Source organism: Lithobates pipiens, unplaced genomic scaffold (genome assembly GCF_037356315.1).
Source record: "Lithobates pipiens isolate NorthernLeopardFrog02 unplaced genomic scaffold, aLitPip1_a1.2 Scaffold_30, whole genome shotgun sequence".
Lineage (NCBI taxonomy): Eukaryota > Metazoa > Chordata > Amphibia > Anura > Ranidae > Lithobates > Lithobates pipiens.
In genome coordinates this window covers 73,600,764-73,620,645 of record NW_027507791.1, presented here as the reverse complement: position 1 = coordinate 73,620,645, position 19,882 = coordinate 73,600,764, and the positions used below count along the sequence as shown (strand labels likewise).

The 19,882-nt window shown below is 48.1% G+C and overlaps 1 protein-coding gene across 1 annotated transcript in view; it reads right to left on the bottom strand.

Annotated features, from left to right (window-relative positions):
* NAA30 (N-alpha-acetyltransferase 30, NatC catalytic subunit) overlaps positions 1-6,870 on the bottom strand; it is a 41,769-nt gene extending 34,899 nt beyond the window's left edge. Inside the window, exon 1 of the mRNA XM_077464439.1 lies at positions 6,240-6,870. Within this exon, the coding sequence (XP_077320565.1) occupies positions 6,240-6,704 (465 nt within the window). The 5' untranslated portion in view covers positions 6,705-6,870. The remainder of the gene's footprint in view (positions 1-6,239) is intronic.
* Positions 6,871-19,882: the final 13,012 nt, after the last annotated feature.

The following is a 19,882-nucleotide window of genomic DNA, read 5'->3' as shown; positions in this document are numbered from 1 at the left end:
GACATTTTCACTTAGGTGTGTACTCACTTTTGTTGAAAGTGGTTTAGACATTAATGGCTGTGTGTTGAGTTATTTTGAGGGGACAGCAAATTGACACTGTTGTACAAGCTGTACATTCACTACTTTACATTGTAGCAAAGTGTAATTTCTTCAGTGTTGTCATATAGAACGGTATAATAAAATATGTACAAAAATGTCAGGGGTGTAGTCACTTTTGTGAGAAAAAAAAAAAAAAAATGAATATGAAAATAATAAAAATGTTATACATATATGAGCTGCACAATTGTTAAAAAATCGTGATCTCGAATTCAACCCCTCTGAAGATCTCTATTGCAGAGAGATTCTTTCATATAAGTGGAGAGACTCATCTGCTCACTCAGCTGTCAAAAGAAAACATCCAGGCAGTCTGCCGAGTTTTTAAAATGAAACATTGTAACCAACTTCCTTCTTAGATGAAAGGGAAAAAAAGTTTTTAAAAACAAGTGTAAATGCAGGAAGTTTAACCACTTGAAGTCTAAATTTTTTCGGACACCTGTTTCTAAAGGTGAAAAAAAAAAAAAAAAAAAAAAAAATCTATATACATTTTTTAGAAAAAAGTATTTAGAAAATTACTTGGAACCCCCAAACATATTTTAGCAGAGACCCTAGGGAATAAAATGGCAATTGCTGCAATATTTTATGTCACTGTATTTGCCCAGCGGTCTTTCAAACTAATTTTTTTTGGGGAGAAAAAAAAAAAAAAAAAAAAAAAGTAAAGCAAGCCCAATTTTTATAGATATAAACACACACACACACACACACACACACACACTATCTTTTACAAGCTGAGGCTTGTAGTAGCCAAACAAAATACAATGACGGGACCTGCCAGTTGTAGATGGATTATCGTGCAACTAAAGGCCATTTTTAGCTTTGGAGAAAGTGGAGAAGGATTAGAACACCTGTCAGTTATTACTACAAAAAAAATAAAAAAAATAAATAAAAAAAACACACACACACACACACACACACTTCCTAGTTCCCCTGGCAGCATACAGCAGTGCTGAGATTCCGAGTACCCCTGGCAGCATACTGCAATGCTGAGATTCCTAGTACCCCTGGCAGCATACTGCAATGCTGAGATTCCTAGTACCCCTGGCAGCATACTGCAATGCTGAGATTCCTAGTACCCCTAGCAGCATACGGCAATGGTGAGATTCGTAGTTCCTCTGACAAAACACAATGACAGGACTTACTAGGAAGCAAAGCTGTGGTCAGTAAACAAGGCAGTAACAATAGGTGTCAAAGCATGGCTAGGTAGGAGTAAGCTCTGGTGAACACCAGCGCAGCTTTGAAGTCATACTACTTCAACGCAGCTTTAAAGCCATCAGTGCAATTTCATGTGTGGTCTCATTTAACAGATGCCAGTGGAAGTAGCACTGAAATCGCACAGAAATAGTGCAGGAACCTTTTTTCAGTTGTAGCGATTCAAAGAGTTCCATTGCTCCAGGGTGCTGTAAAGTGTCAGGTCGCTCTGGTCTGAACCATGGCTCATGCCAAGCTATGTATCCCCTAGCAGTGTACAGTGACAGAACTCACTAGGAAGACATGCTGCTGCCAGTTGTGGTGTAGTAGGCACTGTTTAGGAGAGATAAATGCTGGGACTTGCAGTCCCCTATATTATAAGGACAGTACTTGCTAGGAAGCAGGGACCGAGTACTGCTTGAACCCATTGCCCTCCCAGTACCAGGACTTACCAGGAAGCAGAGTTGTGAAGTAGTAGGCCCTGGTTTAGGACAGAAGAATACTGGGACTGGTAGCCCGCCAGTGATAGAACTTACCAGAAAGTGAATGCAATTGGCCCTGGCTAGGATAAGAGATCTTGTCCTTAATGGGGGACCTATAGTCATATTCCCCCTCCCCCAAATCCCCAGCTGTGGTGTAGCAGGCCCTGATTAGGACAGAGGGAATTCTGGGCCTTGTAGTGCCAACAGTTGCAGTGTAGCAAGCTGGACCTTGTAGTCCATCTAGGTGCAGAGTAGCAAGTCCTGATTAGGACAGAGAAGGCTGGGCCTTATAGTCCCCCTAGTTGCAGTGTAGTAGGCCCAGGAGAGGAGGAATGCTGGTCCCTGTAGTCCCCCAATGGAAGTGCAGCAGGCCCTGGAAAGGACAGAGGGATGCTGGTCCCTGTAGTCGCCCAATGGAAGTGCAGCAGGCCCTGGAAAGGACAGAGGGATGCTGGGCCCTGTAGTCCCCCAATGGAAGTGGAGCAGGCCCTGGAAAGGACAGAGGGATGCTGGTCCCTGTAGTCGCCCAATGGAAGTGCAGCAGGCCCTGGAAAGGACAGAGGGATGCTGGGCCCTGTAGTCCCCCAATGGAAGTGGAGCAGGCCCTGGAAAGGACAGAGGGATGCTGGTCCCTGTAGTCGCCCAATGGAAGTGCAGCAGGCCCTGGAAAGGACAGAGGGATGCTGGGCCCTGTAGTCCCCCAGTTGCAGAGTAGCAGGCCCAGGTGTGGACAGAGGGTGAATGCTGGGTCTTGTAGCCCCCCAGTTGTAGTGTAGAAGGTCCTGATGAGGAAAGAGGAGGAAAGAGGAGGAATGCTGGGACCTGTAGTGCCCCAGTTGCAGTGTAGCAGGCACTGATGAGAGGATGAGGACTGCTAGGCTTCGTAGTCCCAGTCCCCTCAGCCGTAGTAAATAAACAAACGTAAAAAGGTTATGGCGCTAGAAATTATACATGGAATAGTCAACATGTGATCAATGTGCAAATCGCAAACTAAAAAAAAAAAAAGTCCAAAGTGACAATCCCAACACCATAGATAGATCTGGTTTGATGCGTTTTCAAATAAATGCTTCACCACGAGTGCTTATGAGGTAGATGGCAACTCACCAAAAGCTTTTGAGCACTTTGTACAGCAAGTCAAAATGCACTTATTGAATGGACCAGATAAATCCTGGGTAAACATCTCTCCACTGTAGGACCCTCTCCTAAATCCCGAGGATGTGGGAACAGACTCCACCAGGGACACAGAGCTCTTGTGGTGTAGTACGTTTTATTAAAATGGGTAGAAGTTATAATAAATGTTGCACTCACATGTGACTGTGCCAATCCCAGCACCAAGGAGTCTACAGCATGTGCGGATGGGTATATCAGACTCGTAGCAGCGTGCAATCTATGCCTCGTTCTGGATATACCGGTTGGTTGGGTGTCACACAGGGACCCGGAAATGACGAATACCCGCTTTGACGTATGTTTCACTGGAATGGTGTCATCAGGAAGTGACGACACACCATTTCCTCTTTGCATATTTTAAATCTATATCCAGGTTCAAGCCCTTAGGATATAGAGACTGAAGCCTATATATTCACCAAGTCTCTATTTGGGAGACCCCATGTGCAGACCCCTCTAATGGGGACCAATTTTGTCTATTCTGCAAAATCGAAGTAAAGAGGGGTCTTTATGTACCAATCTAAAGTGATTAGAGACACTGGGGGTGATTTACTAAAACTGGAGTGCGCAACATCTGGTGCAGCTATACATGGTATCCAATCAGCTGCCAACTTCAGCTTGTTCAATTAAGCTTTGACAATAAAACCTGGAAGCTGATTGGTTTCTACGCAGAGCTGCAGCCGATTTTGCACTCTCCAGTTTTAGTAAATCTCCCCCACTATGCCTATGTCGGAGGGGGTTTACCCAGGATTTATCTGGTCCATTCAATAAAAGTGCATTTTGACCTACTGTACAAACTGCTCAAACACCTTTAGTGAGTTGCCATCTACCTCATGAGCACTTGTGGGGAAGCATTTGAAGACATCAAACCAGAATATTTATTTTTATATATATTTCTATGGTGTTGGGATGGTCACATTGTTCACATATGTTCATTTCTAGAGCCAACACCTTTACTTTTGTTTATTCACCAATCAGTTCATACTTTCTTAAAGGAGCAGCTACTTGTTTCAATCAATACCTCAGACGCCATCACCAGCCACAATTTTATTACCCTTAGTTTTAGTGTAGCAGGCCCAGGTGAGAGGAGGAGGAATGCTGGGACCTGTAGTCCGCCGGGTAGAGTGTAGCCAACCCTAGTGAGAACAGAGGAGGAATGTTGGGACTTGTAGTGCCCCCCTGCTGTAGTATAGTAGTCCCCAATAAGGATAGGGGGAATGCTGGAATCTGTAGTTCCCCCAGTTGCAGTGTAGCAGACCCTGGTCAGAGGATGACGAATGCTGGGACCTGTAGCCTCCCCAGTTCCAGTGTAGCAGGCCCTGGTGAGGCCAGAAGTGGAAGGATGGGTCTTGTAGTGCCCCCATTTGTAGTGTAGCAGGCCCTGGTGAGGACAGAGGATGAATGCTGGGCCTTATAGCCCCCCCCCCCCCCCCAGGTGCAGCACAGCAGGCCCTGGAGAGAGGAATGCTGGGTCCTGTAGTTCCCCCAGTTCCAGAGTAGCTAGCTCTGATGAGGAGAAATGCTGGGCCTTGTAGTCCCCCAGATGCAGTGTAGAAGGCCATGTGAGGACAGGAGGAATGCTGGGCCTTGTAGTTCCACCAAATGTAGTGTAGCAGGACATGGTGAGGGGAGGAATGTTGGGACCTGTATTCCCCCACTTGTAGTGTAGTTAACCCTAGGAAGGACAAATGGGAAATGGGTCTTGTAGTGCACCCAGATGTAGTGTAGTAGGCCCTGGTGAGGAGGAATGCTGAGCCTTGTAGTGCCCCTACTTACAGTAGCCCCTAATGAGGAATGCTGGGACCTGTTGTGCCCCCAGTTACAGTAGGCCGTGGTGAGGGGGAGTGCTGGGATCTGTAGTGCCTCTACTTACAGTAGCCCCTGATGAGGAGGAATGCTGGGACCTGTTGTGCCCACAGTTACAGTAGGCCGTGGGGAGGAGGAATCCTGGGACCTGTAGTACCCCCCAGTTACAGTAGGCCCTGGTGAGGGGGAATGCTGGGACCTGTGGTGCCCCCATTTACAGCAGGCCCTGGTGAGGGGGGAATGCTGGGACCTGTGGTGCCCCCATTTACAGCAGGCCCTGGTGAGGGGGGAATGCTGGGACCTGTGGTGCCCCCCATTTACAGCAGGCCCTGGTGAGGGGGGAATGCTGGGACCTGTGGTGCCCCCCATTTACAGCAGGCCCTGGTGAGGGGGGGGGAATGCTGGGACCTGTGGTGCCCCCCATTTACAGCAGGCCCTGGTGAGGGGGGGGGGAATGCTGGGACCTGTGGTGCCCCCATTTACAGCAGGCCCTGGTGAGGGGGGGGGGGGAATGCTGGGACCTGTGGTGCCCCCATTTACAGCAGGCCCTGGTGAGGGGGGGGGGGAATGCTGGGACCTGTGGTGCCCCCATTTACAGCAGGCCCTGGTGAGGGGGGGGGGGAATGCTGGGACCTGTGGTGCCCCCATTTACAGCAGGCCCTGGTGAGGGGGGGGGGAATGCTGGGACCTGTGGTGCCCCCATTTACAGCAGGCCCTGGTGAGGGGGGGGGGGGAATGCTGGGACCTGTGGTGCCCCCATTTACAGCAGGCCCTGGTGAGGGGGGGGAATGCTGGGACCTGTGGTGCCCCCATTTACAGCAGGCCCTGGTGAGGGGGGGGGGGGGGAATGCTGGGACCTGTGGTGCCCCCATTTACAGCAGGCCCTGGTGAGGGGGGGGGGAATGCTGGGACCTGTGGTGCCCCCATTTACAGCAGGCCCTGGTGAGGGGGGGGGGGGGGGGAATGCTGGGACCTGTGGTGCCCCCATTTACAGCAGGCCCTGGTGAGGGGGGGGAATGCTGGGACCTGTGGTGCCCCCATTTACAGCAGGCTCTGGTGAGGGGGGGGAATGCTGGGACCTGTGGTGCCCCCATTTACAGCAGGCCCCGGTGAGGGGGGAATGCTGGGACCTGTAGTGCCCCCATTTACAGCAGGCCCCGGTGAGGGGGGAATGCTGGGACCTGTAGTGCCCCCAGTTACAGTAGGCCCTGGTGAGGGGGGAATGCTGGGACCTGTAGTACCCCCAGTTACAGTAGGCCCTGGTGAGGGGGGAATGCTGGGACCTGTAGTGCCCCCAGTTACAGTAGGCCCTGGTGAGGGGGGAATGCTGGGACCTGTAGTGCCCCCAGTTACAGTAGGCCCTGGTGAGGGGGGAATGCTGGGACCTGCAGTGCCACCAGTTACAGTAGGCCGTGGTGAGGAGGAATGCTGGGACCTGTAGTGCCCCCAGTTCCAGTAGGCCGTGGTGAGGAGGAATGCTGAGCCTTGTAGTGCCCGACTTACCAGGAAGCAGAGCTGCGGCCAGTTGTGGATGAAGTAGCGGTAGGTGTAGATGGAGTAGGGCTCGGACAGGTCCCGGGTGATGAGCCTCATGATGTCGGGCATTTGAAGCTCGGACTCGTAGCGCTCGTAGCGGATGTCTTGCACTGTACAGGCGGAGAGCAGGGCGGGCAGGGCCTCCTCGGCCAGTCCATTGGGGGCGGCAGTCCGTGGGTCGGGGGGCAGTTTGCTCTGCAGGCTCTTGAGGTGCCGGAGGTCAGGGCCGATGAGGCCGTTAAGCTGGCGGTGAGGTGGGTGATGTCGGCGGTGGTGGCCCTTGGGGCCCTCGGAGACGTCGTTTCCAGCCGGCGTGTCTCCCCGACCTTCCTCTTCCTCCTCTCCGCAGTCCTGCTGCTGCTCCCCCGGCAGGGTCAGGCCGGCCCCGGGGTAATAGGAGAGCACTCCTGGCCCAGTCGGTGCGTCCGCCATCCTGAGGAGAGACCAACAGGGCTCCTTCTAATCACACAGCGCGGGCCGCCCTCATCCTTGGCCCCGCACACTCGCCCCGTCTCACCCGCGGCCGTAAAGCGCTGCCGCCGGCACACAGCTTTTTACGACACTTCCGGCAGCGCTGGGCCGGGGCCTGCGGGCGGTGGGGGGAAGTCGGGAGGGCTGGAGCTGTAATGGTAGACTCCTCCTAGGTGTCATGGCAACGGCTGCCTGCCTCCCTGCTGAGCCTGGAGGGGGGTGGCTGGGACTTGTAGTCCGCTTTCCTGTCATTTCTCTGTCACTGAGGAGGAGGCCTGGTCATGTGGGGCCTCAGGAGCAGAACCCTAAGGCCCCAACCACACATGGCAATCTGAAATCACCACAATTGTGCAGTTTGGGGGGCATTTATTCTGAATGGCACCCCAAATTCTGTGACAGAATCGCAGCAAAACACGCTTTTAGAAATCATCACTAGTCACCACAAAACGGAGCAGGAGCCTCTTTTTGGCGATAAACGCACATATGGCAGCCAGTTGAGACGTCCTATGCGCGACACGTGGACGTGTGTGTAAATCACACTTAAAAAATCGCAAGCAGGACCGCTCAATCCCAATACGCAAGCTCTAAATGGGGCCTAAAGCCAGAACATTATCATCACACTTATGCGATCCCAGACATTGCAGGTGAATCGCACCGCATCGCTGTGCACATTACATGCAATGTCTGCGGGATGCGAATTTAGCCATACAGTTTGTATCGCTGAAATCGCATTCACACCAAAATGGTGCAGGAGCCTTATTTTGGTCCACACTGGAATCAGATTGCATTGGGTGGTCAGACCACAGTTCACATTGCATTCTGGGAACCGATTTGGGGGTGTCATTGACATCTGCGAACCGCTGCGGGTGTCAGTGTGAACCATCTGCGATTCAAATGCAATGCGGGATCCTGCACAGGAATCGCAGGGGTTCCCACATCGCACCAGTCTGAACCCAGCCAAACAGGAAAAGGGAATGACATCAATTATCTCATTACAAGGGCACCTGTAGGTTAAGAGAGAGAGGGGGGGATACTGGGGTTTGTAGTCCCCCCCCCTCAGTGGCAGGGTCCCTGGTCAGGACAGAGGGATACTGAGACCTGTACTGCCCACAGTTGCAGTGTAGCTGGCCCTGGTCAGGACAGAGGGATGCTGGGACCTGTAGTGCCCACAGTTACAGCGTAGCAGGCCCTGGTCAGAACAGAGGGATGCTGGGACCTGTAGTGCCCACAGTTGCAGTGTAGCTGGCCCTGGTCAGGACAGAGGGATGCTGGGACCTGTAGTGCACACAGTTGCAGTGTAGCAGGCCCTGGTTAGAACAGAGGGATTCTGGGACCTGTAGTGCCCAGAGTTGCAGTGTAGCTGGCCCTGGTCAGAACAGAGGGATGCTGAGACCTGTAGTGCCCACAGTTGCAGTGTAGCTGGTCCTGGTTAGGACAGGGGGATGCTGGGACCTGTAGTGCACACAGTTACAGTGTAGCAGGCCCTGGTCAGAACAGAGGGATGCTGGGACCTGTAGTGCCCAGAGTTGCAGTGTAGCTGGCCCTGGTTAGGAAAAAGGGATGCTGAGACCTGTAGTGCCCAGAGTTGCAGTGTAGCTGGCCCTGGTTAGGACAGATGGATGCTGGGACCTGTAGTGCACACAGTTGCAGTGTAGTTGGCCCTGGTCAGGACAGAGGGATGCTGAGACCTGTAGTGCCCACAGTTGCAGTGTAGCTGGCTCTGGTTAGGACAGAGGGATGCTGAGACCTGTAGTGCCCACAGTTGCAGTGTAGCAGGCCCTGGTCAGGACAGAGGGATGCTGCGACCTGCAGTGCACACAGTTGCAGTGTAGTTGGCCCTGGTTAGGACAGAGGGATGCTGGGACCTGTAGTGCCCACGATTGCATTGTAGCAGGCCCTGGGCAGGACAGAGGAGAACTACTGGGCCTTATAGTCCCCTAAGTTGTGTAGCAGGCCCAAGTCAGGACAGGGGGGGGGGGTGCTGGGACTTGTAGTCCCACCAGTTGTATTGTAGAATGCATTGGTGAAGAGACAGGAGGAATTCTGGGACCTTTAGTCCCTCCCAGTTGCAGTGTAGTAGGCCCTAGGGAGGAGGAATGCTGGGATTTTGATTGGATTCCAAATTGCGGGGTAGCTGGGTGGAATATATTAGGCAGCAAGTAAACATGTTGTCTCTGAAGTTCATGTGTTGGAAGCAGAACAAATGGGCACGCGTAAGGATTTGAGCAACTTTGATAAGAGCCAGATTGTAATGGCTAATGGACTGTGCCAGAACAGCTTGAAAGCTACAGATCTTGTGGAATGTTCCCAGTCTGCAGTGGTCAAGATCTACCAAAAGTGATCCAAGAAAGGAGAACTGGCAAACTAGCGACAGGGACATGGGTGGCCAAGGCTCATTGATCTACGTGGGGAGTAAAGGCTGGCCCGTGTAGTCTTATCCAAAAAAAGAGCTACTCTAGCTCAAATTTCAGAAAAAGGTAACGCTGGTTCTGATAGAAAGGTGTCAGAACACACCGTGCATCTCAAGTTGTTGCATAAGGGGCTGCGTCACTGGTCATGGTGCCCATGCTGACCCGTGTCCACAGCCAAACATGTCTACAATGGGTACATGAGCATCAGACCACAGAGCAATGGAAGAAGGTGTCCTGGTCTGATGAATTCAAGAATGATTTGAGAAACACAACAAATTCAAGGTGTTGACTTGGCCTCCAAATTCTTTAGAGCGCAATCCATTCAAGCATTTTCAGATGTGCTGAAATAAAAAAGTCTAATCCGTGGAGGCCCCACCTCCCAACAAAAAGGATTTGGAGCGGTATTAAAAACAAAATTGTAATATATTGCAGCTTACCAATCATTAGATGTGGTGGCTGCATTTGTTTTCTTTTTTTAAGGCTTTTTTTCACCCTTTGTTTTCACCTGGTGATCTGACCATGAACACACCTCCTGTATTGGATGAAGGAGCACAGGGGGCACATTTGGACAGCTGCATTGTCAGTCTGGGGAAAGGGGAGTGTTAGATGTTCTAGCAGATTTAAGCCAAATTCCAGCTCACACTCTAGTCCTGGAATCACATCACAGGGGAAATAACATTGATTCCTATGAAGCCTGTTCACATCAATGCAGCTGAGCTGCAATCCCACTTTGGGAAAGGGTTTTATTTGGTGTGATTCTGTGCCCCATAGACTTCAATGGAAATGCTTTCAAATCGCTTATCTGTTCTATTGTCATATGATTCCAGCAGGTTTTCTTCCCCTGCACAGAAACTGCAGCTGTATCCAAATCCTTTGATTGCTCCTGAATGTTATCCCCTTCCTACCCAGTGTCATTAGTAAAGTGACAGTGTATAGCAGGGGTCTTCAAACTACGACCCTCCAGTTGTTCAGGAACTACAATTCCCATCATGCCTAGTCATGTCTGTGAATGTGTGAGTTTTACAATGCCTCCTGGGATGTGTAGTTCTGTAACAGCTGGAGAGCCGTAGTCTGAAGATTCCTGGTGTATAGCATTAGCACTGATCACTATATTAGTGTCAATGGTGATGTCAGAGTCCGTTAGCCAGTGTCAGAATAGCCGTAGTACAATCACAGCCCCGCTATAACTCGCTGATCGCCACTATTACTAGTACAAAAAAAATTCCAATATATACCATCATTTGTAGATACTATAACTTTAACACAAACCCATGAATATGCACTTATAAGGATGACAATGAAGGAGAAAAATGACCTGTTTGCAAAATTTTATAACAAACTATTAAACATGATTTTTTTTTTTTTTTTTTATTTTGCATCTTTTTTTGTTTGTTTAGCAAAAAATAAAACTCCCAGCTGTAATTAAATACCACCAAAAGAAAGCTCTATTTGTGGGAAAAAAATGATAAAAATTTCATTTGGGTACGGTGTTGTATGACCGCGCAATTGTCATTCAAAGTGCATCAGCGCTGAAAGCTGAAAATTGGTCTGGGCAGGAGGGGGGTTTAAGTGCCCAGTAAGCAAGTGGTTAAGAAGAATTATTGTAGATAATGAAATTGGAGATAATTAACCACTTGCCTACTTGGCACTGTTACCCCTTTCCCGCCCAGACCAATTTTCAGCTTTCAGCACTGTCGCGCTTTGAATGACAATTGCGCGGTCATGCAACACTGTACCCATATGAAATTTAAAGAATTACCGCTCTAAGGTAATGACTTCTCCCAAAACAGCTGTCTCCATAATCCCACAGGGTGCTGGCTCTGTTTGCAACAGGAACTGAAGTAGAAAAGATGTAGCTGGATAGCCGCACTCCTAATTATTCAACTTTATTTAAAAAATTTGATTTTAATTACATTTTTGAAATATGACTAAGCACCGTGTTCGGTGTGAAACATGTCAGCGGCTGTGCAGTTAGTCTGTTTGCCAGCCTAGATGCTATGATTTTAATTACATTTTTGAAATAAAGTTGAATAATTCAGAGTGCGACTATCCAGCTACATCTTTTCTACCCATATGAAATTGTTATAATTATTTTTTCACACACATAAAGCTTTCTTTTGGTGGTGTTTAATCACCACTTGGCTTTTCATGTTTGCAAAATAAACAAAAAAACACTGATGGACACTAATAGGACTGATGGACGGCACAGATGGACACTGATGAGGAGACACTGATTGGCAGCACTGATGGGCGCTGTTTGGCAGTACTGGTAGGCACTGATTGGCAGCACTGGTGGGCAAAGATTGGTAGCACTGGTGGGAATGCACTGATAATATCAATCAGTGCCCTGATTATCAGTGTAGATGTCCCTTTTAGAGAAGCTGGTTATTGGCTCACTTCTCCCCTCCTCACGCTGTCAGCATGAGGAAAGGAGTGCCGATAACCGGCATCTGTTTACCTCCATTATCAGCTGCAATTCAATTGGACACTGCTGATCACGTGGTAATGAGCTGCTGATTGGCCCTTTACCTCAATCTGTGATCAGCAGTATCCGGAGGCCACTATGATCACAGCAGGCACGCGGTGGGCACTATCACTGGACGCAGTCATTTGGCTATAGCGTGGTCGATAAGTGGTTAAGACCAACTCTAAGTTGGCACACAGACAGGCCAGAGTGATCGGGAGGATGGAGATTCAGAGCTCCCCATCAGGTCCACCTTCCTTGTGATTGACAGAGGATGGCAGTGGGTGGATTCCATAGTCACTATTGTTTTTTTTTGCGGGTTTGGAATCCGCGCACTGCTATCTGATGTCAAAAGAAAGGCAGACCTGATGGGGGAACTAGTATTTCAGACTTCTCCCAGCTCCCTCCTCTTCTGCAGAGTCAGCTTTTTCCTTCGTCTTGCTGTCAGAGTGAGGCCATTAACATGGATGTCACCACTCCTATCAGCTAAAAAGCAGGCTGGAGCTTCGACAGTGTGACCTGAGGATTCAACAGGCTTACCAAAATGCTGAGCTATCCAGGTTATGGACAGTGCAGGACTACCATTCATGTCAGCATGATGCAAAGCTGTGCTAGATGAATAGCCTAATGCCGCGTACACACGACCGGACTTTTCAACAGACTTGGTCCGGCGGACAATCCAACGGACTTTGCAGCCGAGGTCCGCCGGACTTCCAAACGAATGGACTTGGCCACACACGATCACTCCAAAAGTCAGACGGATTCGAACGTGATAATGTAGAATAAGGAAGTTCATAGCCAGTAGCCAATAGCTGCCCTAGCGTCAGTTTTAGTCTGTCGGACTAGCACACAGACGACCAGATTTTTCGACCGGACTTTTGGGAAGAAAAAGTCCGCTGGAGCCCACACATGATCAAATTGTCCGACAGATTCCAGTCCGCCGGACCAAGTCCGTTGAAAAGTCCGGTCGTGTGTATGCGGCATTAGCGTCCACTGAACTGCTCATCACAATATATTCTGTCTGACCTAGTGGTTGTTGGGGACAGTGCATCTAGAGCCCAGGGCAAACATGCCACACTGCGTCCCCCCAAGATATATGAGTAATATGTGTCAGCAAAAACCCCCCGACAATTAACAGCACTAATCTGCATGCCTACCCCCTAAGAATACTGTAAATGTCCTCTCACCCCAGTACAAATCCCCCCTCCTTAGCAAATCTCTGCCCCTCCAGAAAAAAATCCTTCAGCTCAAATGCCCCCCCCAAAAGAAATCACCCCTACTGGCACAAATCTTCTACCCCTAAAATGTCCATGTTAGTACACATCTCCTCCACCCCTTCAAATCCCCCCACCAGCACAAATTCCCCCCAACCCCATCCCTCCTAGCACAAATCTTTTTTCCCCCTCCCAACACAAATCCACCTAAATCACCACTCTTAGCACAGCTCCCTTCCCCCAAGTTTTCCCTCATAGAACAATACCAACTCCCCTGCCACCCCCTCCCCCCAAATTCCCCCTTCCAACACAAATCCCCTCCCTCACAATCTCCTGGCACCCCCCCCCCCCCCCCCACCTCACATGATACCACAGTGCTTACGGCAGCCACCTCTTCTGCCTACCCCTTGTACAGGCCCTGTATGTGCCAGGTGTCCCCCTTTAAAAATAACCCGTGCAGAGAGTAATATGGATGTTTTTAACATTGACTTTTAAAAATGTCAGTTACCTGCCTGTCTTGGGACTGATACAGATTAAGCCTAGGTTTCCATTATTGCGACCTGAAAGTTGTGCGATTTTGTGCCACAATTTTGATGCGACTTGAAGCAATGCTTGTGTATTCTTGAGGTCTATGGACCTCAAGTCGCATCAAAGTGGAACCAAAGTAGTATGGGGACTACATTGAAGTTGCACAGATATGAACGGTACTCATTGGAAATCATGGGGTATACTTGTCATGCGACTTTGCAGTCCCAAGTCGCACTCTTGGAAACGTAGCCTAAACATGCAGCTAGCACATTACTGAGCAGTGCTGGATCCGGATTAGTTAGATGGACAGGGAGGTCAGCAATGGCAGCCTCCATATTTCTTGTCATACAGTTATTTTTTAGGCTGGGTTCACACCGCAGTGCAGATTAGAACACCTGCCAGGGTTTTATTGCTGCCTGCATCCCCATTAAGGAGATTCACCCTCCCTATTTCTCCTGTTTACCATTATCATTGAAAGTAAAAGAAAATCCCACATTTTGGGTAGTTCCCAGAAAAGTAATAGAGGGTTAATCTTCCAATGAGGACATTATTTCTGGTGACTCGGAGATCCCCAAGGGATTCCCTTAATTTGCAGGGATTTCCTCTCACTTCCTGTTTGGTTATGGGACAGGAAGATAAGGGAAAATCTCTGAAATGGGACACAGGTGCTCTATCCAAAATGAAAAAATAAGCTTTGCCTATAGTTCTACTTTAAAACCTTCAGGCCGCGTACACACGCGCGGACTGTTCGCCCAACTTTGTCCGTCCAACAGTTTCAGCAAACAGTCCGCTCAAAATTAGCATGGACGGACATGCCCACACACGACGAACGAACAGTTTGCTGAAACCGTGCGCGATGACGTGAACAGCACGTACGATGGGACGAAAAATACGACGTGCTATACACTGCATTATAGCTTTCGGCGTGAAAATCCTTTCTGAGCATGCGCGCAACTTTGTTTGACGAACAAGCCTACACACGAGCGGGCTGTTCGCTGAAACAAGGTTTCAGCGGACAGTTTTTCGGAAATTCCGAAAAACCTTGTCCGTCAAACTGTCCGCTGAAACTGTCCGCTGAAAGCCCACACACGAGCGGACTGTCCGCCCAAACACTGTTCAGCGGACAAAGTTGGGCGAACAGTCCGCCCGTGTGTACGCGGCCTCAGAGTTATTTAGCTTGAAGAGGAACTTTTCAGCTTTTCATCTATTAAATCTTCTGCCCTTGTTGTTTTAATTTTGGATAGTAAAACATTTTTCTTCTGCCAGTAAATACCTTATACAGCCCACTTTTTGTTTCTTGTCTGGTAAAAAGCCTAGGACATCATGCACAGCTCTCTCTCTCTCTGTCTCTCACTCTCGTGGGAGTTTGCCAGGAAGGGAGGGGGGAGGGATGAGTCATAAGAGGGCCAATGAGAGCTGCAGAGCTGGAGTTGTGCCCCTGTGTGTCTGTGTAAATCAAAGAAGTGAACAGGCAGCAGCTTCTGCTGCCCACAATTAAAATGGATGCATCCAGACTTAGTGGAGGGAGATTTCTGCAGCATATTTGGCAAGTACAGAATAACAGTATATATAAAATAATATGCAAAGTGGTTTGAGGGAAGTCTCAGAATGGCAAAGATGTTTTTATTACAAATTATGTGAGTAGACTGCAGTTCCTATTTAATACAAACATCCCCCAGTAAACCATTTGTTAAAATTCTTACCTAGCATGCACCATTTAAATCCTTCAGTGCTGGCTCCTACTTTTCCAGTGCTACTTCCCTGAAAGTTTGGTCTTTATAGGATAAAGTTAAGCATGGACAGTTCAGTCTTTTGGCTAGGAGAAGGGAGGGGGGAGGAAGGTGGAGCAGGGGAGTGCCTTTCCATCGTAGGGCTGTGTGTTAATATTGATGCACATAGTGTACGGAGACGTGACTCCAGTCTCGGCATGCAAAGGTGGCTTCTTAGGACACTGCAAGTATGAGCCACCTTTCCTGGGAAACCTGGAGCAGCAGTCATGCAAACTCCATGCAAATAGTGTCCTGGCTGGAATTTGAACTGAGAACCCCAGTGGTGCTAAACATTGAGCCCCTGAGCAGAAAGACAGTAAATTTACAGAAAACTTAGAACAGAGATAAGTACTTTAGTAGCTGAGGAGACACCACTGTTAGAGTAACCTTTGACTCAGTGGCGGCTGGATCTCCATCGGTCGGGGGGGGGGGGGGGGGTGGCTATAGACAGACCGGACCACATACATCCCCTCCGTCGCTTCAGCCCGCACTAACCCCCCCTAGCTCCAGCCCACCATCCCACACTAAAAACCCCCCTATCACTCCAGCCTGCCACCGCACACCATACCCCCCTCCCCCCGGTTGCCGCCTCCCTCACTCTCCCTCTGGCCCATCAGCCCTGCACTTAGGCTGGGTTCACATTGCAGCGATGCGGGAACGCCGCGAATCCGCGGCGGGTTCCCCGCATCGCATGCCTCTCGGCGGCAGTTCACACTGCCCTATGCGAACTGCTGGGAGTGTCAGGGAAATGTTAATGACACCCCCAGATCAGTTCGCATATCGCAGTGCGATCTGCAAACTTGGACAGGAATCGGATCGCATGGTGTGAACACCCATGCGATCCGATTCTGCTGCGGACCAAAAAAAGGGTCCTGTGTGAGTTTGGGGCGGATGCGATGCGAATTCAGCCATACTATCTGTATGGCTGAACTCACATCGCACAGAGATTGGATGTGATTTGCACTGCAGTGCGGTGCGAATCTCATCCGGTTCTCGTAGCCGCAGCAGTGTGAACCCAGCCTTACCCCATGCAGGCCACGGCAGCTGCGGTGGCTTCGCCCTTCCATCTCCTCCGTGCTCCGTGTCTCAGCCGTCGCTTCTCCTCCTGGTTAATAGGTCTTCCGACTCCTGGCCAATGGGGTCTCATGGTTCCTGATTGGCTGGAAGGAGAAACAGGAAGACATTAGCAAATATTAATCTGCTAATGTCACACAACAAGATGGGCTCAGGGCACAGAGCACTGCTCCCCGAGCCCACCCTTTTTTGAAGCCTCTGGCTCTAATCATATGCTTCAAAAAAATAAAAAATAAAATTGCAATCCAGCACCCTGCATGTAGCTTAGAAGCCGGGCTAATGGATTGAGGGGCAATTAGGGTTGCCACTTTTTCTTCACGTCAAACCCGAACACTTTAGCGGCACACAGCTATTCTTTTTTTTTTTTTTTTTTTTTTACAGTCTAAATTTTACATATATTTTGCTGTAAGTGAGAACTCTGGGGACTCTGACATAAGGGATGCTCTGGGAACCCTGAGAAATCTGATGTACGGAGAGGATTCTGATGTAAGGGGAAATACTGTGGCCTCTGGTCTAAAGGGGAAATCTGATGTAAGGGGTACTCTGAGAACCCTGAATTACCTTATTGTACTCACTCAGAGGCAGGAGAGAGAAGGAGGGAGACTTCAGTCACAGACAGGGATGGATGGTGAGCTCACTCATCCCTTGGCAGTCAGCACCTCTCATCCAGATGCATCTGGAAGCCATAGTCTGGTCTGAATTATGTGTCCGGGTTTCTGCCAGTCTGAGACCTGGACGCATGATTCCAAACCCGAACTGTCCGGGTGAATCCTGGACAGGTGGCAACCCTAGGGGCAATGCCCCTAATGAGCGGCCGCTACTGCGATTGACTTGTGGTTTCAAAACTGTTGGGACTCAATGGAACTTACAGTTCTTGAGTATCTGTGGCTACATATCTGTTTGACAGTGATGTGTGTGAGGCTGCAGTAATTTGTGAAAATCATTTTAAATCAAAACTGAACAGGTCGTTTATATTATTGCTTGTATATGCAGAACACATACCTCCCAACATTTTGAGATTGGAATGAGGGACATGTACTAGCAAACATAGGTAGGCATAGGACGCACTCCCTGTCACACCCCCTTAAAGGAGAATTAACTGAAAAAAAGGTTAATTAAATCCACAAGGGCTTTTTTTTTTACCACTACTATTCCTTTATATTGGCTTTTAAAATGTACAAATGAAGCCATTTAGAATTTGAATGAAAGGTTTAGCACTGCAAAATACTTTTTGAAAGCTAAAAAGTGCATTTTATATACAACTATATGGATCAGACCAAAATGAGGGACGAATGAGGAAGAAAGAGGGACGGGGGACAAATCAGGGACAGTCCCTCAAAATCAGTTGGGAGCTATTAGAACAGAGCACCACAGAAGTAACACCCTATTTTATTTCACTGCTGTTTGAGCATGAGGGATGCCACACATACTTTTACGATGACATGAGTTACTATTGCAGCATCTAAAGGCAGGCTGTAGTTATGTGTGAAGAAGGCAATTACAAATATGGCTTCACGCTGTGACATGTGCTCGCCCATGCTACAATCCTATTTGAGTTGTCAATTGCATTCCTCTTCCGACAGCTGCAAGGAGGAAACTACATTACCCTGCATGCTTTGTCAATGACATCACAGGTGTCTCTCTAGTGCCCCCATGCAGCACGCTGGAGCGTGACATGTCAGCGTGTAATCCTATATATATATATATATATATATATATATATATATATATATATATATATATATATATATATATATGTGTGTGTGTGTGTGTGTGTGTGTATATACAGTGGGGACGGAAAGTATTCAGACCCCCTTAAATTTTTCATTCACATCATCCTTGAGATGGTTTTACACCTTCATTTGAGTGCAGCTGTGTTTGATTATACTGGTTGAACTTGATTAGGAAAGCCACACACCTGTCTATATAAGACCTTACAGCTCACAGTGCATGTCAGGGCAAATAAGAATCATGAGGTCAAAAGACTACCTGAAGAGCTCAGAGACAGAATTGTGGCAAGGTACAGATCTGGCCAAGGTTACGAAAAATTTCTGCTGCACTTAAGGTTCCTAAGAGCACAGTGGCCTCCATAATTCTCCATAATTCTTAAATGGAAGACGTTTGGGATGACCAGAACCCTTCCTAGAGCTGGCCGTCTAGCCAAACTGAGCTATCGGGGGAGAAGAGCCTTGATGAGAGAGGTAAAGAAGAAGAACCCAAAGATCCAGAGATGCAGTCAGGAGATGGGAGAAAGTTGTAGAAAGTCAACCATCACTGCAGCCCTCCACCAGTCGGGGCTCTATGGCAGAGTGGCCCGATGGAAGCCTCTCCTCAGTGCAAGACACATGAAAGCCAGCATGGAGTTTGCTAAAAAAAAAAACCTGAAGGACTCCAAGGTGGTGAGAAATAAGATTCTTTGGTCTGATGAGACCAAGATAAAAATGTTTGGCCTTAATTCTAAGTGGTATGTGTGGGGAAACCAGGCACTGCTCATCACCTGTCCAATACAGTCGGAACTGTGAAGCATGGTGGTGGCAGCATCATGCTGTGGGGGTGTTTTTCAGCTGCAAGAACAGGGAAAAATGTATGTGGCCAAGTACACATGAAAAGTTCAAGGGGGCCGAATACTTTCGCAAGGCACTGTATATATATATATATATATAGATATATATTTTTTTTTTAGATTGTAAGCTCTAATGAGCAAGGCCCTCTGATTCCTCTTGTACCAAATTATAATGTAGTTGTAATGTCTGCCCTCATGTTGTAAAGCGCTGCGAAAACTGTTGGCGCTATATAAAACCTGTATAATAAATAAATAATATATATATATATATATATATATATATATATATATATATATATATATATATATATATATATACACACAATTTCTGTATTTCTACTAATGGTGAAACATACAGATGTGTGAGAAACGTGCAAGATAACAAAAAAAAACAGCCTGCTATGCCCGATGATAAATCCTTCCCTGTAAAAAGGAAATGTTATTGTATTCCGAATACACAAATAGCCATTTGGTTTAATTTAGGGTTGCGCAGATACAGTACTAGTATTGCATCAGCGTCGATACTGAGCATTTGCACGAGTACTTGTAAAAATGCTCCGATACCTGGCAGTGAAGAGGTGGCGGTGCTCGATCCCGGAAGTCAGTGGGCAGAGAGTGCGGAACGAAGAGCGAGTCCTCATTAGGCTGGCAGCAGCGGAAGGTAAGCTGGCTGGGGCAGGGGTGCGTAGAATTACCACCTCATCCCTTTAAACCCCAACACATATTGAATACACAGGTTTTGTGGCTGAATATGGTGGTAATTAACCACTTCAGCCTCGGACCAATAAATACCTTAAGGACCAGAGGTCTTTTTCCAATTTTGCACTGCGCTGCTTTAACTGGTAATTGCGCGGTCATGCAATATTGCACCCAAACGAAATTTGCGTCCTTTTCTTCCCACAAATAGAGCTTTCTTTTGATGGTATTTGATTGCCTCTGCGATTTTTATTTTTTGCAATATAAATGGAAAAAGAGCGAAAATTTTGAAAAAAAATGATATTTTCTTCTTTTTGTTATAAGAAAAATCGAATAAACTAAATTTTAGTCATACATTGAGGGCAAAATTTATTCAGCCACATGTCTTTAGTAAAAAAAATGTCAATAAGCGTATATTTT